General features: G+C 49.2%; 2 protein-coding genes across 6 annotated transcripts in view; one reads left to right on the plus strand and one right to left on the minus strand.

Moving 5' to 3' along the window:
• The window catches only part of VARS1 (valyl-tRNA synthetase 1), a 36,782-nt gene extending 19,533 nt beyond the window's left edge, over positions 1 to 17,249 (minus strand). Inside the window, exons 1-14 of the mRNA XM_081181767.1 lie at positions 17,170 to 17,249; positions 13,270 to 13,629; positions 11,748 to 11,891; positions 11,061 to 11,211; positions 9,633 to 9,790; positions 8,810 to 8,894; positions 8,514 to 8,614; positions 8,063 to 8,190; positions 5,633 to 5,797; positions 5,427 to 5,508; positions 4,421 to 4,540; positions 3,657 to 3,765; positions 3,414 to 3,502; positions 940 to 1,030 (exon numbers count right to left, since the gene is read on the minus strand). Coding sequence (XP_081037893.1) covers positions 940 to 1,030; positions 3,414 to 3,502; positions 3,657 to 3,765; positions 4,421 to 4,540; positions 5,427 to 5,508; positions 5,633 to 5,797; positions 8,063 to 8,190; positions 8,514 to 8,614; positions 8,810 to 8,894; positions 9,633 to 9,790; positions 11,061 to 11,211; positions 11,748 to 11,891; positions 13,270 to 13,623 — 1,777 coding nt within the window. The 5' untranslated portion in view covers positions 13,624 to 13,629; positions 17,170 to 17,249. The remainder of the gene's footprint in view (positions 1 to 939; positions 1,031 to 3,413; positions 3,503 to 3,656; positions 3,766 to 4,420; positions 4,541 to 5,426; positions 5,509 to 5,632; positions 5,798 to 8,062; positions 8,191 to 8,513; positions 8,615 to 8,809; positions 8,895 to 9,632; positions 9,791 to 11,060; positions 11,212 to 11,747; positions 11,892 to 13,269; positions 13,630 to 17,169) is intronic.
• A 2,354-nt stretch (positions 17,250 to 19,603) lies between these two features.
• On the plus strand, positions 19,604 to 25,049 carry LOC308580633 (uncharacterized protein). Of its 5 annotated transcripts, none has more exons than XM_081182577.1 (4): positions 19,604 to 19,621; positions 21,491 to 22,414; positions 22,881 to 23,010; positions 23,993 to 25,049. In XM_081182577.1, exons 2-4 carry the CDS (start codon positions 21,641 to 21,643, stop codon positions 24,886 to 24,888), a joined length of 1,800 nt encoding a protein of 599 aa, XP_081038703.1. In that variant the 5' UTR covers positions 19,604 to 19,621; positions 21,491 to 21,640; the 3' UTR covers positions 24,889 to 25,049. The 5 variants fall into 5 exon arrangements, with proteins under 5 accessions (XP_081038703.1, XP_081038699.1, XP_081038702.1 ...); XM_081182573.1 differs by lacking the exon at positions 19,604 to 19,621 and adding an exon at positions 19,700 to 19,901; XM_081182576.1 differs by lacking the exon at positions 19,604 to 19,621 and adding an exon at positions 19,908 to 20,251.
• The last annotated feature ends 72 nt before the right edge of the window (positions 25,050 to 25,121 follow it).

The raw sequence follows: 25,121 nt of genomic DNA on the forward strand, positions 1-25,121 counted from the left end.
TAAACTTGGAGGGGGGAAAGTTTAAATTTAAATTTACATTGGCTCCCAGTACATTTCCGAGCACAATTCAAAGTGTCGGTGCTGATCTTTAAAGCCCTAAATGGCCTCGGCCCAGTATACCTGAAGGAGCGTCTCCACCTAGACATACCAGTTCTTTCGGGAAATAATTTATAATAAGTTGGGAAAAAATGTTTAAAAACACTTTTCCAAACAACAACAACAACCAGAGTCCTTTTTGTTGGGGATAATTCAGATGGAAATTCCAAGGTGTCAAAAAAAGTTTATTTATGTATGCCACTACTGCGGCCCAACTAAAGAAGAATGGCAACTTAAACTGATGGAATATGCACAGCTTGCAGACCTAACATATAGAATAAGAGAACAAGAAGAACATACGTTTAAAGAAGATTGGGAACTGTTTATTGAATATGGGGGGGGGGGTTGTGTACACTTGAAAACGTTGGCAGCGTCAAGATGAATTCAACAGTGTAAATTAGTTTTGATGGATGTAATAATGGAATACTGAATGGTTTAGTTTATATAAAATATGCAGTGATTTATGTTATGCGAAATGAACCATGGAAAGAGAAGAAGGGAAATCACTGATATCTTAAGGTTGTTTAATTGAATATTCTAAATTGTAGAACAGAAAATTTAATAAAAATAAATTTATACAGTAGTACCTCGTTTTGTGACCGGGATCCATTCCAGAGCCCCAGTCGCTGGCCGAAAAGGACACTGGACAAAAGGCCGCATCTGCGCACGTGCGCAGAGCAGTTTGCACTTCTGCGCATGCACGAGCGGCGAACCCGGAAGTAACCCATTCCGGTATGTCCGGGTTTGCCGCAGACATTGGACAGAATGGGCGCTCAACAAGGCAGACGCACAACGAGGTACCACTGTATCTATACATATATATATATATATAAACAGACATACCAGTTCCAAACTCCATGTCTACAAAGTCATCGCAAACTATAGGCAAGCACTTAGCAGTGAAGGGATGGAGGACTCTCCGGCCGTGCAGGTGCTGGAGACAAACAGAGAGAGAGGAGAAAAGTTTAGCTAAAGTATTCCCAGATCACCCGAATAAAGAATACTCCAAAAAGGTAATCTGAAGTAGAATCTACTGCCCACATCCAGTCCTTAAGAGAAGATCCATTCCACGCATTTGCAGCCCAACCGCTCTCCATTCCTGTAACACTCTTCCTATGGCAAAATATCCTATATTTTCAAGTGTGGGGGAGCCTGTTCCTGAACTACAACTCCCATCATCCCTGGCCATTAGGGTCATGTTTTGACAGGGCTGATGGGAGCTGGAATTCAGCAACACCTGGAGGGTCAAAGGTTGCCCACACCAGCTGTGTTTGAACTGCCTTCTCATCCTGTTACAACTTTCATCACTAACTAAGGTGCCATATTCCACTGAGTGAAACGAGATTACTTGTTCTTCATTTATTCCAAAAAGAAAAAGTGGAGGGAGCTTTTAAGCAGCTTGGGCAAATACAGGAAATGCTCCCTCATCCGCCTGGGCATACTGACCATATCTGAAAATACAGAGCAGGCACCAGGCACAATTGAGAAAAAGCACCTTAACTCTGGTACTTCTTCTTTCTTTGGCAATCACTCGTAGCCCACTAAAATTGTCTTCCATAAACACGGTTTAATAATGAGTCCGTAAGTGACTGTGGAGGCCAATTCTGGAGCCACACATCCTTCCACAGTGGGGACACTGGTTTCCGGGCGGATGTTGATCATGGTGTGGATTTGCCAAGCGTGCCTTCCTCTTAGCATGTTTCTCCCTTGCGTCCTGAGTTCAAGTGTCTTCAAAGTCCATGACACCTTTGGTAAAGGCTGTTCTCCAAATGGAGCGCTCACAGGCCAGTGTTTCCCAGTTGTCAGTGTTTATACTACATTTTTTTAGATTTGCCGGGAGATAGTCTTTAAACCTCTTTTGTTGACTACCAGCATTACGCTTTCCATTTTCAAGTTCGGAATAGAGTAGTTGCTTTGGAAGACGATCATCAGGCATCCACACAACATGACCAGTCCAACAAAGTTGATGTTGAAGAATCATTGCTTTGCAACTGATGATCTTTGCTTCTTCCATTACACTGATATTAGTTCGCCTGTCTTCCCAGGTGATGTGTAAAATTTTTCAGAGACACTCTGGTACTAACCCTATGCTTGCAATAACCCTTTCAAATAAATCTAACCTAGAACACTACAGGTGTTCATTTGCCTTTCACTAGGAAGTGCAGCAGCAAGAATCATTCAGCCAGCAATCATTCATCCTATTACAGTATTAGGCTGGATGGAAGAAGATGATAGGAGTTATATGTTAAAGCAACAACAAACAAACCTATGGTCACGTAAAGCATACTCAATAAACACATGAGACGTAACCGGCTGTGTTCTTAGATAAATAAGATATACGATTCATAGTATCAAATTGTAAATTTCAACAACTACTACTATGCCATAGGATCCACTATCCCGTAATATCATATATGAGCTTTAACTACTGATGAAGCCCAGGACGGCGAAACAAGGCCTATATTCCGGAAATCCTTGTCTTAGACTTTGTGAAAGGATTTTGTGGAACTGTAACAACCTTTCATGTGGATGGTTTGGACTTTATGAACAGACAGGTGGAATGGATACCATTACACGGATGGACCTTATGCATGAACTGACTACAGTGGTGCCCCGCAAGACGAATGCCTCGCAAGACGGAAAACTCGCTAGACGAAAGAGTTTTCCGTTTTGGAGGTGCTTCGCAAAACGAATCTCCTATGGGCTTGCTTCGCAAGACGAAAATGTCTTGCGAGTTCCTGCGGGTTTTTTTTCTTCCCCCCCCCCCTTTTTCTAAGCCGCTAAGCTGCTTATCAGCTGATCCGATCAGCCGCTAAAAGCCGCTAAAAGCCGCTAATGGCGCTAATCCGCTAATCCGTCAATGGGCTTGCTTCGCAAGACGAAAAAAACGCTAGACGAAGAGAATCACAGAACGGATTCTTTTCGTCTTGCGAGGCACCATTGTATAGAACGATCTGATCCACTGTGTCTTCTGCTTTGTTCGTTTGTTGAACTTTATGAGTTACTTCTGTTGAAATTTACAATTTGATACTATGAATAGTATATCATATTTATCTAAGATAAATATGGTTACGTCTCATGTGTTTATTGATTGGAGTTATATGTCAGCCAGGAAAACTTATTGAGATTTGACAATTGGTGGAGTTGGGAGGGAAAAGTTGTTCTGATGGAGTTTCTTCCCCGACAAGAAAGATAAGCCTCCCTGTTTATTTCTCCTCATCCCAGTACCCTTTGTAAAGTCTTATTCGTTCTTATTGCTCTGCAGACTCCGTTTTAATTTCAGTCGCTCTCTGCTAGCAGCCCTCGCGGTTACTTACTTTGTACCGGGGATCCTTGGGGTGAACAGCCACGGCCGTGTCCCCCAACATCGTCTCAATACGGGTCGTGGCCACCACCACTTCTTCATCTAGAGAGGAAGGAAGGAAGGAAGGAAGGAAAATGGCAGGTCAGTGCTCCTCTCTGAGAAATGGCTCGTCCCACAACGGAGCGAGCCAAGAGTCAGAGAAAAAAGAAAGGGCGTCAGATCACAACCCAACTGCCCACCAGGTCTCCTGACTCACCGGAACCTTCGATCTTGTACGCGAAGAAGACCAGCACCCCGAACTCAACCTTGTTCTCGTAGCCGGGGACAGGTAAGAGCGTCCGGCCCGTAAGCTCCTTCTTGTCCACCTGAGGAAGAGGAAGGTGCCCAAGGTGTGTCACCCTCTTCTCACGGGGCCTAACACAGGGGCAATAGCTGGCCCTATGCCCATACTGCGTTCTCTCCCACCCAGAGGGGGCAGGTGGGGAGACAGTAAGGGGGCAAACAGTAGGGAGAGCTGTAGCCAATGACTCTCATTTTGTCCTCCTCTTCCTTCCTTGGTGAGTTCAACAAAGGCCACATTCACACTGTACATTCAAAGCACTGTGATACTGCTTTAAACAGTCACGGCTTCCCCCTAAGAATTCTGGGAGTGGTTCCCCCTCAAACAGCTGCAATTCCCAGAATTCCCTGTGAGGAAGGATTGTTAGGCCACTCTAGGAACTGCAGCCTTTGTGAGGGGAAACGAGGGTCTCCTAATAACCCTCGGCACCCGTAACAGACTGCAGCTCCCAGAATCCTCTGCCAGAAAGCCATGGCTGTCTAAAGTGGTCTTTAAATGTATGGTGTGACTCTGGCCACAAAGGCAACGCTAAGGCTGAAGAGGAGGGAGCTGACATTCAGGGCCACACCTGGCCAGCTTGAAAGTAGGAAGGCAAGCAAGTGGGGTTTGCTGACCAACTAGGGCAAACTGAAGTTGGGGCGGCAGCATCCCATTTGCCCAGCCTCTCCCGACCCTGTCACCTCTATGTCGGAGATGGCCGAGTTGAGGGCACAGGACCAGTTCACGAGTCGCGTGCTTCGGTAGATGACGCCTTCCTCGTGCAGCCGGATAAAAGCCTCCTGGACGCTGTTGGAGAGTTTCTGTGGGCAAAGCAAGGGAGAAGTTCAGTTCAGCCCATTCCACCTCTTGCGGGACGCAAACAAAAGCACAGTCTGTTTGACTCTGAAATAGAACTGCAAAATCCAGTTGGTGGATCTTGGGGTTTAGCCAAAAAACAACATTGAAAAAACAAAAACCCAAAGCAGCTCCCATAAGTCTAAAGTCTGCCACTGCTGTCCTAGAAGACTACTGGCACGACCAGTCATTTCCTGAACTGGTCAGCGATGATTAATAGAGGCGTCCCATCAGGTTGATCTTATCCGTCAGGCCCAGTATACCTGAAGGAGCGTCTCCACCCCCATCGTTCAGACCAGACACTGAGGTCCAGCTCCAAGGGCCTTCTGGCGGTTCCCTCATTGCGAGAAGTGAGGTTACAGGGAAGCAGACACGAGGGCCTTCTCGGTAGTGGCGCCTGCCCTGTGGAACGCCCTCCCACCAGATGTCAAGGAAATAAACAACTATCTGACTTTTAGAAAAACATCTGTTTAGGGAAGTTTTTAATGTTGGATGTTTTCTTGTGCTTTTAATATTCTGTTGGGAGCTGCCCAGAATGGCTGGGGAAACCCGGCCAGATGGACAGGGTATAAAGGTAAAGGACCCCTGACAGTTAAGTCCAGTCGTGAACGACTCTGGGGTCGTGGTGCTCATCTAGCTTTACTGGCTGAGGGAGCCAATGTTTGTCCGCAGACAGTTTTTCCGGGTCATGTGGCCAGCATGACTAAGCCGCTTCTGGCGAAACCAGAGCAGCGCACGGAAACGCTGTTTACCTTCGGGCTGGAAGTATTTATCTACTTGCACTTTGATGTGCTTTCAATGGGCAGGGTATGAATAATAAATTATTGTTGTTGTTGTTGTTGTTGTTATTACCGGGTCCATTGTAAAGCAGGCTCTGTCCCAGTCCATTGAGGCGCCCAGTTTCTTCAGCTGGTGGTAGATCCGATCGCCTTTTCTGCAAGAAAAGAGCCAGAGGGAAAAAGCACCCTGAGCACGCCATGTCTCTAGAAGACGTGACAAGGCACAGGGACGAGGTTCAAGGCGGTCAGAAAAACAGGGCCAGCCTTGAGACAACTCACTCGGTCTTCCATTTCCAGACGGCCTCGACGAACAGCTCGCGCCCGAGGTCGTGCCGCGTCTTCCGTTGCTCCTTCCACAGCTTCTTCTCCACCACCACTTGCGTGGCGATGCCGGCGTGGTCGCAGCCGGGGTTCCACAGAGTGGTCTCCCCCTTCATCCGGTGCCTGGAAGACACAGGGGCCGTGAGCAGCTGTTCCTCAGGCGACGTCGTTCAGGAACAGCCAATGCGGCGTTCTCTAGGTGCTGCCAGACTACAAATCCCATCATCCCCGACAACTAGGGCTGATGGGAATTGGAGCCCAGCAACACCTGGACACGTTTTGTTGGCTATCCTCCTATGACAGGCATGGCCAAACTCGGCCCTCCAGAAGTTTTGGGACTACAACTCCCATCATCCCTAGCTAACAGGGCCAGTGGTCAGGGATGATGGGAATTGTAGTCCCAAAACATCTGGAGGGTCAAGTTTGGCCATGCCTGTCGTATGACATACAATGTCAACCTTGAAGTCTGTGCTCCTGTTTGGGGAACCCTGGGGTTTCCCCCCCCCCCCCCCAGCGTTCAAAGGGTGGCGTACTCGTGCTGAGAAAGTGTGGTTCTTTCTCCAGAATACCACAGAGGCAAATGGGCAGGGACAGGGGAATTTTGAATAGGAAAACTAGCAGTGGGAAAAGGTCCAAGCCACATTCCTGTCAGTTTGCATTTACAGAAAGTATTGATCTGATGTGCAGAGATCTTTCCTATTCTACTTAATTCAAGGGGGTTCTGGAAGCTTCTCTGTGTGAAAGATACAAGCAGAAGGTCCATGATGTTTGGGTTACTCCTTCAGAGAAGCTGAGTACAGCTGGCCTAAACTGGTTCTCTTATCTCTTTCAATCAAAGTCATGTTGACTGTAAAAGTAGGGCCAGAAGGAGCTTGGGTTTCACTTTCTCTATCTCTTTTCCTTCTGGTGCGGTGTTCTGTACATAGTACACTTAGTGTTAAGGTTTAGACTTATGATAAGTTATTGTAAATTTAAGTTAAGTCTGCTGCAACTGGATTTCTTATGGACAGCGCCAATCCTGAATGTATTGGATTTGTGACCATTATGCTCATTTGCCTTCAGGAAAGCTCTGCTGGATGAAATATAATTGCTTCTGGTCTATTTTTGGGGGATCCTGCAACGTGTTTCAGGTTTTACGCTGTTAACTATACGTTGAGGCTCTGCTCTGGATCAATATTGAGTAGAATTCCAGGACAAATCCCTCTCCTAGGAATCCTCTGGTCGAAAGAGTAACCTCCTGAGGCTACTTTTCATTTAAAACGCAAGCCTCCATACCGGGAACACCACAATTCTTCAACCTGTACAAATTAGGTAAAGGGTAAAGGGACCACTGACTATTAGGTCCAGTCGTGGCCCACTCTGGGGTTGCGGCACTCATCTCGCTTTACTGGCCGAGGGAGCTGGTGTACAGCTTCCGGGTCATGTGACCAGCATGACTAAGCCGCTTCTGGTGAACCAGAGCAGCGGACGGAAACGCCGTTTACCTTCCCGCTGGAGCGGTACCTATTTATCTACTTGCACTCTGATGTGCTTTCGAACTGCTAGGTTGGCAGGAGCAGGGACCGAGCAACGGGAGCTCACCCCGTCGTGGGGATTCGAACCGCCGACCTTCTGATTGGCAAGTCCTAGGCTCTGTGGTTTAACCCACAGTGCCACCCGTGTCCCTCTGTACAAATTATGGTAGTATATTTAGCCTATTCACCATTTTGCATACCTTTACATAACCTCTGTTTAGGTTAGCCATGGGGAGAGAAAGGCGCTACAGAGGCCACAGAGGTCTGAACACCCTTTCAAGTGTATATTTGAGACCATGAGGGTTAGGAACTTGAACTTGTTTTGTTCCAATCGAAAGCGCAGCGATTCTCAGGAATCTGAATTATGTGCACTGTAGCCCATTCTGTGGACTTATGTGTTAACGACCTATACAAAGCCCCATGCCCCTTGGGAGTTGGGGCTACCTGAATCAGCTCTCAGGCAGGGCAAAACTGGGGTGAGGAGGATGAGTTTGGATTTGATATCCCGCTTTATCATACCCGAAAGAGTCTCAAAGCGGCTCACATTCTCCTTTCCCTTCCTCCCCCACAACAAACACTCTGTGAGGTGAGTGGGGCTGAGAGACTTCAGGGAAGTGTGACTAGCCCAAGGTCACCCAGCAGCTGCGTGTGGAGGAGCGGGGAAGCGAACCCAGTTCACCAGATTACGAGTCCACCGCTCTTAACCACTACACCACACTGGCTCTCAGCGATCAGGCAGGGCAAAACTGGGGCAAGGCCAAAGAATGCCAGTTAAGGGGTGGGGCACAGAGGGTCCAGGTTGACAGAGACATCTAGGAAGGGCCCTAGCGTAAGGCCAGAAGGCTGTAGTCAAGGCAACTGCTGGAAACCTCACCATCGGGTCAGAGAGTCCTGGATGGCATTGGTGAGGGCGTGGCCAAGATGGAGGGATCCGGTGACATTGGGAGGAGGGATACACATCATGAAGAGGCCTTTGGGGTTTGGCTCGGAGACGCTGCGACGCTGGAAAGGAGAGCAATTGTTGTGAGGCAGGCGGCCCTCCGGGAATCAGCCACAGAGCCGGCCCAACCATGAGGCAAGGCGAAACAACCGCCTCAGGCAGCAAGGTCCGCTGGGGCGGCGGATCCCAACGTAGATCTTTATCCACCCCTGCCCATCCGTGGTGTAATCTTCCCTCGCCCCTTCTTCCCTGGCTGAGGGGTGTGCGTGTCGGCCATTTTGTTGTCGGCTTCAGGCGCCAAAAAGTATTGGGCTGGCCATGTTACCTTCCCGGGGGGATGGGGTGAGAGAATCCCGCCCCGCAGTCGCCCCAGGCTCAAACTCACCCCATACTCTGGCTTGAAAAAGCCCTGGCTCTCCCACCACTGGTACCAGGCGGCTTCAACGTACTGGGGACTGTAGGAGTCGGGCATTGGGCTCTCCACATCTGGAAGGAGAAAAGAGACTTTGAGGCCTCCTAATACCTCCCTGCGGTGTTTGCGTGCTGCTGCTTCGGCTACATTACGACCCCCGCTTGGGTTAACGGGCTTCACAGTTGGCATGTCGGACACCTGAACGCAGTGTGGGGCAGAGAACTCCAGCCCTGCCCAGCTCCCTCCCACCCCCACCCCACTTACATTACCTTTTTTCTCTCCTGGGGGAGTTGGGATGTTGTAGGTTATGACCCCTAGATCCTTCTTCTCTTTCTTCTCAACTTTTGGCTTCTTCTGCAAAGAATCAGGATGGGGGCAGGAAGGTGGAAACAGGCCCCAAACACTATTATCGCCCCCCTGCCCCAAGCTCTTTGCTATTTTCCTGAATTCAGGCAAGTTGGGCGTACAATTTTTTAAACCTCACCTTTTCCCGGTTTTATTTATTACTGGAAAAAGGCAAGGTTTAAAATCAATTTTATTTATTATTATTAGTGATACACACACACACATATATACACGTACATACCAACTTGAGGTGTATTTTAAGAACCCACTCTATTCTGCTGACTGAAAATTGTTTGAAATGACGTTTTATATTGATTCAACCTGCCCTGGGAACTTACAATGACGGAGTAGGTAAGAAAACCCGGTCAATAATAAAATAATTAAACAAAAGTTGGGGGACATCTATCCAAAACATTGCATGCGTAAGTGTCATGTAACTTGTCTTCCCTTTCCTTTCCCCAAACATCTCCCAAATCTGCTCTGGCGAGACCAGAATCCCTCAATTCCCAACACACTACCATTCCACATGCAGGGGGCTCTTTTTTTGGAATAGATAGCACTGAAAAATATCTCTCTCACACACAAGGATCCTATTTTCTTCTTTTCTGGAATATTTAAATCTTCCCTCACTCTGTGCATGCACATGAAAGCTCATACCAATAACTAATTTAGTTGGTCTCTAAGGTGCTACCGGAAGGATTTTTTATTTTTATTTTTTATTTTTTTATTTTGTTTTGCTTTTCTTACCTCCCCCTGTTGTTGCTGCTGTTGCTGCTGCTGGCTTTTTTCCTTCTTCTGCTGAAACTTCTCCAGTTTTTCTTTCTTTTTGGCTTCTTTCTTTAGCTGGGATGCGCTTTTGGGCGGCTCTGTGAGCTCCTTAGGCTCCGAAAACTCTGCCTTAGGTTCTTAAGAGGAAAGGAAATAAACCAATGCGCAGCAGCCTTGTTAATAAATATTGCTTAATTGCCATCTGCCCTCCAGAATGGGGTGGGGGATCTGCAGCGCTCCAGAAGCTACTGGGCCCCAGCTCCCATCAGCTGCAGCCAGCATGGCCAATGGTCAAGGATGATGGGAATTGTAGTCCAGATAAATAGTTGGGAGGGCTGCAGGTTCACCACCCCTACACTAGACCCACATCTCCTCACCGCTGCCAAAAGGTCTGTGCCTCTATGAACAACACATTTTCGACCACAATTCAAAGTGTTGGTGCTAACCATTAAACACCTATATTGTATACATGAGGGAGCATCTCCACCCCCATTGTTCAGCCCAGACACTGAGGTCCTTCTCTGAGGTCCTTCTGGTGGTTCCCTCACTGCGAGAAGCGAGGTTACAGGGAAGCAGGCAGAGGGCCTTCTCTGTGGTGGCACCTGCCCTGTGGAACGCCCTCCCACCAGATGTCAAGGAAATAAACAACCATCTGACTTTTAGAAGACATCTGAAGGCAACCCTGTTTGGTGTTTTGTATTTCTGTTGGAAGCCACATAGAGTGGCTGGAGAAATCCAATCAAATGGGCAGGGTATAAGAAATATAATATTATTATGTCATCATCATCATTACCATCAGTGCTTTTTTCTGGGGGTACTAAAGGATACAAGGTACCAGCACCTCCCCCCCCAATGTTAAAAGTGTGGCACTTACTGTAACAACTTCATGGTAAGTAAAGGTAAAGGGAGCCCTGACCATTAGGTCCAGTCGTGACTGACTCTGGGGTTGTGGCACTCATTTCGCTCTATAGGCCGAGGGAGCCGGCGTACAGCTTCCGGGTCATGTGGCCAGCATGACTAAGCCGCTTCTGGCGAACCAGAGCAGCGCACGGAAATGCCGTTTACCTTCCCAAGTCCTAGGCTCTGTGGTTTAACCCACAGCACCACCCACGTCCCTTTCATGGTAAGTATCAACACCTTATTTTCCTTTTTTTAAAAAGCACTGCTGATTATGATGACTATTACTAAATCAGAAGGATGCCTGACTCTGTGGCCCACCTATTCAGATTGAGGGCGACAAGAACAGAAAAGCCTTGCTAGGTCAGACCAAAAGCCCACCCAGTTCAACCTTAAATTGTCACAACAACAACATTCTGTTCTCCCAAGCAATACAGACTGTAGCTCTGCTTTCCTTGAGGTTTCTTTGCACTCAGCAAATTCACGAGGACAATGGTAGCAGCACCTTACCTCTGAGATCTGATTTCAGGGTCCCCACAACAGTCGTTTGCTCACACAGCTTCATTGGACCCAAGATAAACTGGAATTCTGGCTGATTGACACAGGTCAGGAACCACCGGGTGACATTAGTGTATGAAGCGCGGAGAGCTTGGTCGAGAACCTATAGGAAATGTCAGGACAGGAAGAGGGGGGAAAACAATCATTTGGAGATGAGGAGAGGAACACAAGAGCGAGATATACCATTATGAATACAGGTGAGAAGGTCAGGCCGTTAAGGCAGAAAATCTGCAAAGCCACTGATTCCCTGCCCCATCAAAAGCAGAGTAATAATAATAATAATAATAATAATAATTTATTATTTATACCCTGCCCATCTGGCTGGGTTTCCCCAGCCACTCTGGGCGGCTTCCAAAAGAATATTAAAATACTGTGATACATCAAACATTAAAAGCTTCCCTAAACAGGGCTGCCTTCAGATGTCTTCTAAAAGTCTGGTAGTTGTTGTTCTCTTTGACATCTGGTGGGAGGGCGTTCCACAGGGAGGGCGCCACTACTGAGAAGGCCCTCTGCCTGGTTCCCAGTAACTTGGCTTCTCGCAGTGAGGGAACCGCCAGAACCGCTAGAAACTGCTGCAAAATTATGCTACCGATGCCCCATTGGAGCAGAGGATGGGAGGGATACTGCAGGGAGACTCACATATTTATACGGCAGCAACAGAGAAGACGCAACCGCCACGTCAGCCAACGTCATGGCTTCGCCCACCAGGTATGTTCGCAGCTTCAAGTGGCCGTCCAACACCGCAAGGAGACTCTGGAGCTCTGTCACAGCGCGGTCTGTCACCTGGGCAAGAGAAGAGTGTGTGATCACACCCGCAAACCACCGCCTCTCATGGTACAAATGCTCAGAAGATACCTGCTGCCTGGACTCCTTGCAGGGCCTTTCTGTATAAGGGGTCCCTGAATTAAAGGTGACCCTCCCGCTCTGTTGAGGTACATTGGCACTACTCCTGCCACTGTGTCCCTTCCACCTTGTATGTGGTCTGGCTCACGAAATGCCCTTGCTCATGATTTGGGGGGGGGGGTTAAAATCAAACAAAAACAATGAATTAAAAAGCGTAGTGTTTAGAGTCTTGTTAAACACGCTGGCGCCATGACCTTTGGATCCTGCAAAAGTAGGGAAAGAAAACAGCACAGAGCAACGTGGGGCTCAGCTGCATAGTGTGCTTGCTTATTTATTTATTTGGCAAAATGTACCGTATTTTCCGCTCTATAGGACGCACTTTTCCCCCTCCAAAAATTAAGGGGGAATGTGTGTGTGTCCTATGGAGCGAATGCAGGCTCCTTGGCTTCAGCGATAGCAACGCGAAGCCTCCGAAGCACAGAGGGAGCGCTCCCTCCCCGCCCCTTGGCTTCGCGTTGCTTTCACTGAAGCCTGGAGAGCGAGAGGGGTCAGTGCGCACCGACCCCTCTCACTCTCCAGGCTTCAGGGATAGCTGCTTGAAGTCTTCAGAGCGCAGCGCAAGTTCCCGCTGCACTCCGCAGGCTTCAGGTTCCTTTTGCTGAAGCCAGGAGAGTCTTGCTCTCCCAGCTTCAGCAGAGAGGGAGAGCTGCGCGGTGCCCCTTCAAGCCAAGCGGGAGGAGAAATGGAAGGGGCTCCGTTTCTCCTGCCGCTTCGCTGAAGGGGCGCTGAGCAGGGAGGGGGAGAATTTTTTTCTCTTGTTCTTCCCCTCTAAAACAAGGTGCGTCCTATGGTCGGGTGCGTCCTATAGCGCGAAAAATACGGTATATAGCGCACAACTGTTAAAAGAAAATCCTTAGAGCAGATTGCGAAAAGAACAGAGCAATAAAATTATCAGTCAAAGCAGTTAAACGCAACTATTTTAAACTTTCAAAAAAAATACTTAAAATCAATGAAAAGCGGGAAACCAAATTAAAACACAAGCCAGCATTACACATGCCTGGCTAGGCTGGTCTAAACAACAACGTTTTGGGCGGGTGCTGAAAAGTGTACAGCACTTGTATGTATGTTTATGCTTTTCGTTTTGTTCATTTGTCTCAAATAAACGAGAGTTATTTCTCAGAGCTTTTTTTTTTTTTAAACACTTCCTCCCCCGCCCTGCCCACTTTCTTCCTGGCTCACAGCTCACTCCATTAACCGCTACGCTATGGGTTAGACACACTACCCTACCCCGTCACAGCAGAGTTAGCCTGCCTCTCACCTGTTTGCTTTGCTTGGAGACCCCCAGCACAGAGAAAGCAGCTGCGGAGGCCGCAGGAGCGATCTCCAAGTCTGCAAAACTGACCCACTGCCGTACCAGGGCGCTGGCTTCTGGGCTCCGCCCTCTCATGGCATCCGGACACAGCAGGTAAGAAACAGCCGCCGCGCCAGAGACACGGACGCCCGCCTGGGTCTCCAGAGCTGGGAGTTTGGGCACAGAGAAAGAAGGATTCCCCAGCTCCTTGTCAGGAGGCAGAGCGACCACCCTGGGCTCGTGTCGGCCATAGCGGGCCGCAACCAGCACCCGCAGATTCTGGAAGTTATCCGGATGAGGGGAAAGGTACAGAGTTGGCATGACGACCTGGAAAGAAAGGGCAATGAAAGTGTTAAGAGGGAGGACGTTAAGAGCCCTCTTGGAAAGACAACAGGGCTGTCCTGAAGAAGAGGGAGAAGACGTTCTCTGCTCCTGCAGAGGGCAAGACTAGATCGAAGGAACTTACGCTACAGGAAGGTAGGTCAGAGATGGGAAGCGGGTAGTTTGGGGTCTCCTGCCAGATCTCTGGGTGATCTGAGGTAGACTGGTGAAGGTTTCCAACTCCTAACTGTTTAACAGCAATTTAAGGACAAGATACAGTGGTACCTCGGGTTAAGAACTTACAGGTGCAACTCGGAAAATTAGAATATCGTGGAAAAGTTCATTTATTTCAGTAATTCAACTTGAAAGGTGAAACTAATATATGAGACATGGCTCCCCAAATCTATTTTCTGATGAGAGCAGCTTTTGCATCTCATTTGGAAACCAAGAACCCAGAGTCTGGAGGAAGAATGGGGAGGCACACAATGCCAGATGCTTGAAGTCCAGTGTGAAGTTTCCACAGTCTGTGTTGATTTGGGGAGCCATGTCATCAGCTGGTGTTGGTCCACTGTGCTTCATTAAGTCCAGGGTCAACACAGCTGTCTACCAGGAGATTTTGGAGTACTTCATGCTTCCTTCCGCAGATGAGCTTTATGGGGATGCTGACTTCATTTTCCAGAAGGACTTAGGCACCTGCCCACACTGCCAAAAGTACCAAAACCTTGTTCAATGCCCATGGGATTACTGTGCTTGATTGGTCAGCAAACTCGCCTGACCTGAACCCCATAGAGAATCTATGGGGCATTGCCAAGAGAAAGATGAGAGACATGAGACCAAACAATGCAGAAGAGCTGAAGGCTGCTATTGAAGCTTCCTGGTCTTCCATAACACCTCAGCAGTGCCACAGGCTGATAGCATCCATGCCGCGCCACATTGAGGCAGTAATTGATGCAAAAGGGGCCCAAACCAAGTATTGAGTACATATGCATGCTTCTACTTCTCAGAGGTCCAATATTGCTCCATTTGCAATCCTTGTTTTGCTGATTTCATTTAATATTCTAATTTTCTGAGATTGTTAATTTGGGGTTTTCATCAGCTGTACTCCATGATCATCACAATTATAACAAATAAAGGCTTGACATATCTCGCTTTGCATGTCATGACTCTATCTCCTATATTAGTTTCACCTTTTAAGTTGAATTACTGAAATAAATGAACTTTTCCATGATTTTCTAATTTTCTGAGTTTCACCTGTAATTCGTTCTGGAGGTCCGCTCTTGACCTGAAACTGTTCTTAACCTGAGGTACCACTTTAGCTAATGGGGCCTCCCACTGCCGCCGTGCTATTTCTGTTCTCATCCTGAAGCAAAGTTCTTAACCCGAGGTACCATTTTTGAGTTAGCGGAGTCTGTAACCTGAAGCATCTGTAACCTAAAGCATCTGTAATCCGAGGTACCACTGTACTGTTGAGATGGGGGCGGAGGAAGCTGAGGGAGGAGATAACTGGGAGTGGGGGGGGGGAGAGAGAGAAAGAACTCTGAGTTCAGCTCAATGCTGTCACATCAAACCAAATCCCTGAAATCAAAATTATTTTGCTTGAGGCTTCAGTTGGAAGATCTCAAGGTTCTAGCAGAAAACGAGGCCAGTACAGTGGTACCTCGGGTTACAGACACTTCAGGTTACAGAAGCTTCAGGTTACAGACTCCGCTAACCCAGAAATAGGGGTTAAGAACTTTGCCCCAGGATGAGAAGAGAAATCGCGCGGCGGCAGCGGGAGGCTCCATTAGCTAAAGTGGTACCTCAGGTTAAGAACAGTTTCAGATTAAGAACGGACCTCCGGAATGAATTAAATTCTTAACCTGAGGTACCACTGTACTACAAACCTGATTTCTGTCCACCTGAGGTGATGCAATATGCAAAGAAGGATTCATCGGTCTACTTACTTAGGGCAAATATACAAATGCCACAGATGGCTAGAAGAGACAGCTCTCTCCTCAGGATTTCCAACCTCCAATATGTTTGTCCACAGAGTTAAGTATAAAAGGCCTTACAACTTTATGGGTCTTTTTTAAAAAAAAAAATCCACCACCATATGGAGGAGAGGAGTTTAAATCGGCAAGAGCCCTGGTCCCCAATTCACCTTCAAACCCTTTCTATGTCATCGGAAGCCTGCCTTTCAGCAATTTCATCCCTGTTGTAAACTGTCATTATTACTATTGCTATTCCCCAGTCCCACCCTGAGAACTCAGGAGTCCTGGCTCCCAGATCTGCCTCTCTCAGCTCTCCCTCAGGCACTGGGGTGGGGGAACAGGTTCAAACAGCAGTTGGGTGAAAAAGCCATGTGCAATTTGAAGCATAGGCACGTATATAGTTTTATTTTAAACTATTTCGATGTCACAGGCTCCGAGGACTTGTAACCATGACATGTCAAAAATCCGAATAAATTAACTTGCGTAAGTACAAAGGGACCTTATTCTGCTGGCATGAGGCAAAGGATGTTAAATCTGCATCCCGCCAGCTCAATACAGTGGTACCTCAGGTTAAGTTCCGGAGGTCCATTCTTAACCTGAAATTGTTCTTAACCTGAAGACCACTTTAGGTAGTGGGGCCTCCTGCTGCCACCGCACCACCGGAGCACAATTTCTGTTCTCATCCTGAAGCAAAGTTTTTAACCCGAGGTAATATTTCTGGGTTAGTGGAGTCTGTAACCTGAAGCATATGTAACCCGAGGTACCACTGTACGAATAATCAAACAACAGACCTCGGAGTTTACATCGGAAATACAACAAGTTATCTGCATGTGAACTGGGGTGGGGGGCAGATGAGAAAAAGAACTAACTGTTTAAATCTGGACTTGGGCTCAGGTTTTTATTTAATAAGATGAGGGTGGGAGAGAAAGAGAGACCGACTGATTGACGAAATTAAAAGTAAAGTGAGGAGCAGGTAGTAAACTGTACTCTGGGATGGGATAGTGACCTAGGAAGCTGCCTTATATTGAGGCAGGCCATCGGGTCCATGTAGCTCTAGTACTGAAATGAGGTTGCATTTTAATGTTTTAATGTTGTATTTTAATCTTGTTTTTTAAGCTGTATTTCAATCAATTGTTTTTCTATTTGGTGTTATGTTAGCTGCCCTGAGCCCGGTCTTGGCTGGGGAGGGCGGGGTATAAATGAAATTTATTTTTATTTATTATTATTACTGCCTTACACTGACTCTGGGAGAGGGCAGGGAAGTGACTGTCGGCCAGCAGCCGGCAGCTTTGGATCGCGGGAGGAAATCCATGAGCAATTTTGTGGGTTCTTTGGGAGGAAACCAGAAACTGCAGTAAACTTGGGAACAGGAGTCGAAACTCCCAGGTTTTGCTGGAGACAAATGGGGCGCTAGAGGGGGGGTGGGAAGGGGTTGGACTGAGAATCTGCAATAAGTCTCTCTCCGACAATGAATAAAATGCTTGGGGGGTCTTTTTCTCGGGGTGGGGGTGGGGGAACCCCCCATGGCAGGACTCCTGGGTTCAGGGGAAGGGAGGGGGCGGGGTCCTCCTCTTACCTGCAAGTCCAGCCGGTTGCAGCTTCTCCCCCCCCCCACGTGCTACTTTCCCATTGCGGAAGGACCCCGCCTGTAGCCGTCTGCTGCAACGCCTGCGTCACCGCCACCAATTTGCAGCGCATGGCACTTGTAGAGAGTTGGAAGGGACCCGAGGGTCATCTAGTCCGACCCCCTGCAAGGCAGGAATATACCCGTGCTTAGAAGACATCTGAAGGCAGCCCTGTTTAGGGAAGTTTTTAATGTGTGACATTTCAATGTTTTTTTAATCTTTGTTGGAAGCCGCCGAGAGTGGCTGGGTACAAATAAATTATTATTATTATTATTATTATTATTATTATTATTATTATTATTATTATTATTATTATTATTATTATTATTATTAAATCCCAACTGGTGGCTTCCTTCCTTTCTTCCTTTTAAGAAAACAAGGAGAAGCGTTATGCACCTCTGCCCCCTTCCAGTTGTTAGGATCTGAGGGCCTGGACTCCGGTCTCCCTTGCCTAGTTCAGCACCTCGACCCCTGCATATTGCCCTGCAATAAATATTCTGAAATCCCTGTAAGAACGCTATTGACTCCTTTGTTCGTTTCATAAAAATTCCCGCACTTTATAACGTATGTGAAAAGAAATACTAAAACACATTAAAGCTACCTCAACCATTAAGCATCTGGGTAGGCTCCTAAAACAGGAATATTTTCAGCTGGTGTAGAAAGGGGTGTGGCGAAGGCGCGGCTGCTTGGTCTCAAGGTGCAGGGAGTTCCGCAGGTGCTGCCACAGGAAAGGATGGAGTTCCTCATACGAAGGATTAACATTCTGTGTCCTTTTAAATGTCTTTGTGGGGTGTGAGGGTGGGGGAGGGTTATGGGCTCGATTTGTTCTTTATATTATGTCCTTTGTGGTCGTATTCTGTATTTTTATGTTGTTAAACCCCCCACCCCACCCCCAAGATGTTCAGATGGAGGGTGGTATACAGTACTGAGTAAATAAGTAAATAAATCAATGAATGTGGAAAGAGCAGTAGTAGTGCCACTACCTTTATTAAAGGTAAAGGGACCCCTGACCATTAGGTCCAGTCGTGACCGGCTCTGGGGTTCGGGTGCTCATCTCGCTTTATTGGCCGAGGGAGCCGGCGTACAGCTTCCGGGTCATGTGGCCAGCATGACTAAGCCACTTCTGGCAAACCAGAGCAGTGCACGGAAATGCCTTTTACCTTCCCGCCGGAGCGGTACCTATTTATCTACTTGCACTTTGACGTGCTTTCGAACTGCTAGGTTGGCAGGAGCTGGGACCGAGCAACGGGAGCTCACCCCGTTGCGGGGATTCGAACCGCCGACCTTCTGATTCGCAAGTCCTAGACTCTGTGGTTTAACCCACAGCGCCACCTGTGTCCCTTTAATAAACTACCTTTATTAAAGGTAAAGGTACCCCTGCCCGTACGGGCCAGTCTTGACAGACTCTAGGGTTGTCCGCTCATCTCACTCTATAGGCCAGGAGCCAGTGCTGTCCACAGACATGTCCGGATCACGTGGCCAGCATGACGAAGCTGCTCTGGCGAGCCAGAGCCGCACACAGAAACACCGTTTACCTTCCCGCTAGTAAGCGGTCCCTATTTATCTACTTGCGCTTTGACGTGCTTTCGAACTGCTAGGTTGGCAGGCGCTGGGACCGAGCAACAGGAGCGCACCCCACCGCGGGGATTCGAACCGCCGACCATGCGATCGGCAAGTCCTAGGCGCTGAGGTTTTACCCACAGCGCCACCCGCGTCCCCTATAGACCTTTATTAGGCCAGCATAAAAGTCACGGAATAGTGTGCAAGTTTTTTTTTAGTTCTCCAGAACTCTTCATCAAGCTAAATGATTTGGTGGTGGGGGAGGAGAGGAACAAGGAGGGGGGAGTCGTGGAAGGGAAGATACTCCTTTTGTTTCTTTAATTTTGCTTTATTAGTTCCAACAACAACAAAAACCAATCAGCAAAAAACACTTTAATACATCCAAATATAATAATTTCCTAATACATATGTATTCCTAATCAAAGCTGTTACTGCTGCTTTAAAGCATTGCTCGCCAGATGCAGCTGTGTGGACGACACACGGATAAATGTTGGACTATTTCCCCCTATAGGGCATTCTGACTTGTTTTTAGCATTTAAACTTTTGTATGTTTTTGATGCAGGGTTGCTAGTTTATTGCTTTATCTTTTTTGTAAACCGCGCCGAGGGTTGCTGCTTTGTTTCTTTCTTTGTTTGCTTAAGCGGTGCATAAATGTTCTGAAGCAAATAAATAAATAGACATCCTGTATTGCAACCGACTTGCATCATACATGTTTTTACACAGGCAGTTCCGTAGCCAACCCTCGGTGGAAAAGGACCCTAAAGCCAGACTTCCGCCTCCCAATTCTTATAGAGCAACACGTTGGAAGGCGCAGTGTAGAGAGACGCATAGCGCGCACTTCCGGTAGGGCAGCTTTTACCTGTTAACGAGGATACGTAGGGGGAAACAGGACCGGAAGTACCTATTAAGGACAGCTGGTGATGCCACGGCTGAGAAAGGGAGCCGTGAACGTAGAACTAGAAAAAGCAGAGCAGTACACGCGGGTAGGCAGTTAGGCTGCCTTAGGTTAGAGGCTGCAGTTTTTCCAAGTCGAGCGGTGGAGCGCCCCCTCCTGGCGGGAGGGCCGCTAGTGCCGCTCGGATGCCCCGGGAACGCGGGCTGCAAGGCAGCCGTCGGCTGAGAAGTACGTCGCCTCCGCCTTTCCCCTTGTTTCCAGCTGCCTCCCCTTGCAGCTTGGTGCCCCTTTTTGCAATGCCCCGGGAATGGCGACCCTGCAGCGCCCACCCCACCTCTCCCAAGGATGCGGCTGGTTCCCGCCAGCCCCGGCCAAGGATGCAAGTTGGCGTCTAGCAAACACCTGGAGGGAGACCACGAACCCGCCATCCTCCCCGCCTTGCCGGGTGGTCCTTCCTGAGGGTCGGGCGGACAAAAGCCCTCGTCCCCAAGGAGCCCCGGTGGCGCAGCAGGAGGAGGTGGCATCTGAAAAGTCACTTGCTGGCCCGCCCGCCGGCCGTGGGGAAATTTTCCGCCACCGTGGGAAAATGGGCTTTGAATTTCCCACGCGCGCTGGATGATGGATCTTTACAGCTTGGGGGCTTTTGGGGGGCGGATCTGGCTGGTTAAATCGAGACGGGCAGAAAACCGGGTCTGGGGTAGCGCAAGATGAGCAGAAAGCAGGGAAGCCTTTGGCCTTTCAGGTGGTGTTGGGAGCCCATGTCGTTGGTCAAACATCCTGGTAGGCTTTGGGACAGGAGGCAGGGGCAGCCTGCAAAAGATTCACACACTCCTTAGGGTAAGACCTGTAGTCTTGCTCAACGCAATGAATGGCCTTATCACTTCTGGTGTGTCCATCTCCATTCCTGAATTTCTCAAACTAGGGCTTTCAAGTTTTTGGACTACCACTCCCATTATCTCTGACCCCAACCACTGGTCCTGATAGCTAGAGATGTTGTAGTCCAACAGCAGCTGGAGACCCAAGTTTGGGAAACAATGTCCAAAGCCTTGACCCTGAGACTGGGAATCATCCCTGCAACTCCAATGCTTGGTGTGACATACAGTAAGCGATGAAACTTGTGTGTCTTCCCTGAAAGGGCAGAGTTGGGTTGACTGCAAATTCCAGCGGCCTACCAAGGCTCCTCAACATGTGTGGACCCTGGCCAAAAAAACAAGGCACTTTTTCTGGTTGTTGTTTTGCTGGGCACACCTCTTTTGCTGAATTTATACTGTTCCACTTTGAACTGTTTTATTACTGCATTAATTTTATCTGTTTTCATAATTGTATATACATAGTCTGTTGCTCTAAGGGGCGCGGGTGGCGCTGTGGGTAAAACCTCAGCGCCTAGGGCTTGCCGATTGCATGGTCCGCGGTTCAAATCCCCGTGGCGGGGTGAGCTCCCGTCTTCGGTCCCAGCTCCTGTCCACCTAGCAGTTCGAAAGCACCCTTAAGTGCAAGTAGATAAATAGGTGCCGCTTTCTAGCGGGAAGGTAAACGGCGTTTCCGTGTGCTGTGCTGGTGCTGGCTCACCAGAGCAGCTTCATCACGCTGGCCACGTGACCCGGAAGTGTCTCCGGACAGCGCTGGCCCCCGGCCTCTTAAGTGAGATGGGCGCACAACCCTAGAGTCGGACACGACTGGCCCGTACGGGCAGGGGTACCTTTGCCTTTTTAGTCTGTTGCTCTAGCCCACTCATGGGGACCTGTGGTGAAGCATGGGCAATAAGTTTCATAAATATATGTAATCTAATTTTAGCAATTGTCTCATCATTCCCTCAGGGAACAGCCCCTCTCCTCAGCCTAGGAATATTGCATTCCACCTGGGACGATCAATAAGGGTGAGAAATCCACCCATTGCCTCATCAAGCCTGTGCATCTTAACTAGGAGTGCCAGTTAAGTTCCCCACCTCCACCCTTTGGAAGGACAAAATGGCTGCTGAAAAGGGAGATGTGTCAGGGCTGCCTCTGCCGCTCCAAGCAACGATTGAGCAAGGGTTGAAAATGGAGGAACCGGAGCTTGCAGACCCTGGGCCAAGGAACGGTGCGGAAAACAGCCCTTGTGCCGTCCATGTGGGGAGTTGTGGGGATTTCAAGGAAATAACCATTTTGGATGAGATGAAGCAGGAACCTCCTAAGCAGCTGCAGGAACGCTGGGAGGCTCAGCTACAGGAATTTATCGAAAGGGTTGAGTTGCCCTGTTCAGAATGGAGGCGCCCACAATTGCCGGGGGCCGCACCAGCCGATACGAAGACTTTTCTGTCCTCCTCTGAAGGAGCAGCCCACACCATTGAGGAGCCTGGAGCTGCGGGGCGGTTATCCCAGTTCCTGCCAGGCCTTGGCAAAGACGCCAAACAGTCAGACAAAGCCGAGGCAAATGGCATGAGGGTGAAAGAGGAAGACTTGGAGGAGGGGGACTCCACCATCTTGGACGCAGAGGCGAAGCAACGACGCTTCAGGCGGTTCGACTATCTGGAGGCCGATGGCCCCCAAGAGGCTTGCGGGCAGCTCTGGCAGCTTTGCCGCCAGTGGCTGAAGCCAGAAAGGCACACGAAGGAGCAGATCCTGGAGCTGGTGATCCTGGAGCAGTTTCTGTCTATCCTGCCCCAAGAACTCCAGAAATGGGTGAGGGATGGTGCACCACAAACCTGTTCCCAGGCCGTGTCCCTGGCAGAGGATTTCCTGAGGCGGCAGCAGGACATTCAGGTGAGAGAGCCAGATGCTGGTTATTGAGAAACAAATAATAATAATAATAATAATAATAATAATAATAATAATAATAATAATAATAATTTATTATTTATACCCGGCCCATCTGGCTGGGCCTCCCCAGCCACTCTGGGCGGCTTCCAATAGAACATTAAAATACAATAACCTATTAAACATTAAAAGCTTCCTTAAAGAGGCCTGCCTTCAGATGTCTTCTAAAAGTCTGGTAATTGTTTTTCTCTTTGACATCTGGTGGGAGGGTGTTCCACAGGGTGGGTGCCACTACCGAGAAGGCCCTCTGCCTGGTTCCCTGTAACTTGGCTTCTTGCAGTGAGGGAACCGCCAGAAGACCCTCAGCGCTGGACCTCAGTGACCGGGCAGAACGATGGGGGTGGAAGCAAAATCCCTGCTCAGGTTTAGACTTTACCCCATGCCTTCTGTTGGGTCTCCTTGGCTTTCTCAGGGACCAGGGCCATTCAAGGTGGCAGTGGTACTTTGCGCAGAGGCAGAGAGTGACGGTCCATCGGATGCCTGGCAGAAACCACCCTGCAGAGAACTCAGCCAGAAGGTTGATGGTGATGCCAGCTCCCCAGGTGAGGAATTATTGTGACTGGGTCAGCGGATTATCTCGAGTTCTCGAAACGAGCTACAGTGGTGCCTCGCAAGACGAAATTAATCCGTTCCGCGAGTCTCTTCGTCTTGCGGTTTTTTTTTCTTGCGAAGCACGGCTATTAGCGGCTTAGCGGCTATTAGCGGCTTAGCGGCTATTAACGGCTTAGCGGCTTAGTGGCTATTAACGGCTTAGCGGCTTTAAGAAATAGGAAACAAACTCGCAAGAACTCGCAAGACGTTTCGTCTTGCGAAGCAAGCCCATAGGGAAATTCGTCTTGCAGAACGACTCAAAAAACGGAAAACTCTTTCGTCTTGCACGTTTTTCATCTTGCGAGGCATTCGTCTTGCGAGGTACCACTGTACAGTTTAGGTTGTCGTTTAGTTCTCGGTGTCTCCGATTCCTGGCTGCTCTTCTAAATCCGTGCGGCTTGAGTGAAAGTGGCACGAGCTTCTTCACAACGTTTTCAATCAAGGCGTTTAAAAAAAATATGGAAACCGCCAATCCGAAAGTGTTTGCGCGACGTATTTGTACGTCTGATTCCAGGTGGTGAGCAGAAAAACAGGGCATCGAAAGACACACACAGGAAGTTGTGGAAGTGGTGAGGTGCAAGCAAAAAGCGAGGACCTCTAAACCAGGCATTACATTTGGTCCTTGGGCACAAACTGCCAGGTTCTGAGAGAAGGGGAGTGGTCTGGAATGCTTTCTAAAGACACAGAGTCTGTCAGCTGTCTCTCCCCTGGTGCTGCTTCATGCTCCTTCTCCTCCTACTCTCCCATTATTTCCCAGATTTCCCCCTCATCTTCCTCTGAGCTGTGACCTCCCTCAAACCCCTGTTGTAATTCTGAACAGTCTTCTTCTTCTCTGGAAGAGTCAGGCTGGGGAGGACGGTCTCCACCACTCCTCCTCTGCCCAGTCCCTGACAAACAATAACCTTCACGTTACAAACTCTCTCCCAATTCTAGGAGAAGATCGGAAGCGTCACGCAGAGGAACAAACCCAGACAGAGCACCCTGAGGATAAAGAACCACATCGCAAGTTGCCAGGAAGAGGCCAAAGAAATGTTTCCTGCGGCCTTGACCAGGAAGCAACATTTGCGCAACAGCAAGAAAGCTGCTCGGACAAGGCAGAGGGCCGTCGCCTTCGTGGCAGACACCCAGAGCATGAAATCTCCCAGCCAGAAGGGAAGCGGTGCGCGTGCTCTTTCTGCGGGAAAAGCTTCAGCCAGAGGTCGACTCTCACCATCCATGAAAGGACCCACACGGGGGAGAAGCCCTTTGAGTGCCCGGCTTGTGGGAAAGGCTTCAGCCACCGCTCAAACCTCATCGCCCACAGAACGGTCCACACGGGAGGCAGGCCGTACGGATGCCCCGACTGCGGGGACGCCTTCCGCCACAGGTCGCACCTCATCGCACACAGGAGGACCCACACGGGCGAGAGGCCCCACAAGTGTTCCGACTGCGGGAAGAGCTTCGGCCAGAGGTCGACGCTCACGGTGCATGAGCGGACGCACACGGGAGAGAAGCCGTACCGGTGTGCTGACTGTGGGAAAAGCTTCAGCCAGAGGTCCATCCTGATCGCGCACGCCAGGACCCACACGGGCGAGAGGCCCTTCAAGTGCTCCGACTGCGGGAAGGGCTTCAAGCAGGTCTCGGCGCTGACGGCACACGCCCGCAGCCACACCGGGGAGAGGCCGTACCACTGCTCGGACTGCGGGAAAAGCTTCGCGCGCAGCTCGCTGCTCGCCAAGCACAGGAGGACGCACACGGGAGAAAAGCCCTACGCCTGCGCGCACTGCGGGAAATGCTTCCGTCAGCGGTCGCAGCTGGTTAGCCATGACAGGACCCATGCCAGCGCTTAGAGTGCGGAGGGTGCGTGAGCACATTGGGAGAACCCGGAAAAGGAGAGCTGGCCAACGTTTTGGGCAAAAAACCAAGCCTAGAGTATGGGCGGCGGGACTGGGGGGGACCTTTGGCCCTGCATGTGAGAGGAAGGAGCCAGCAATAAATCACACTGAGCAACTGGGAGTTAACCCTTCATTAGCAAAAACAGGAGTGTTGGGCCTCATGAGCACAACAACTCATCTCCAGCAGA

This window comes from Podarcis bocagei, assembly GCF_964188305.1.
Source record: "Podarcis bocagei genome assembly, chromosome: 2".
NCBI classification, from domain to species: Eukaryota; Metazoa; Chordata; class Lepidosauria; order Squamata; family Lacertidae; genus Podarcis; species Podarcis bocagei.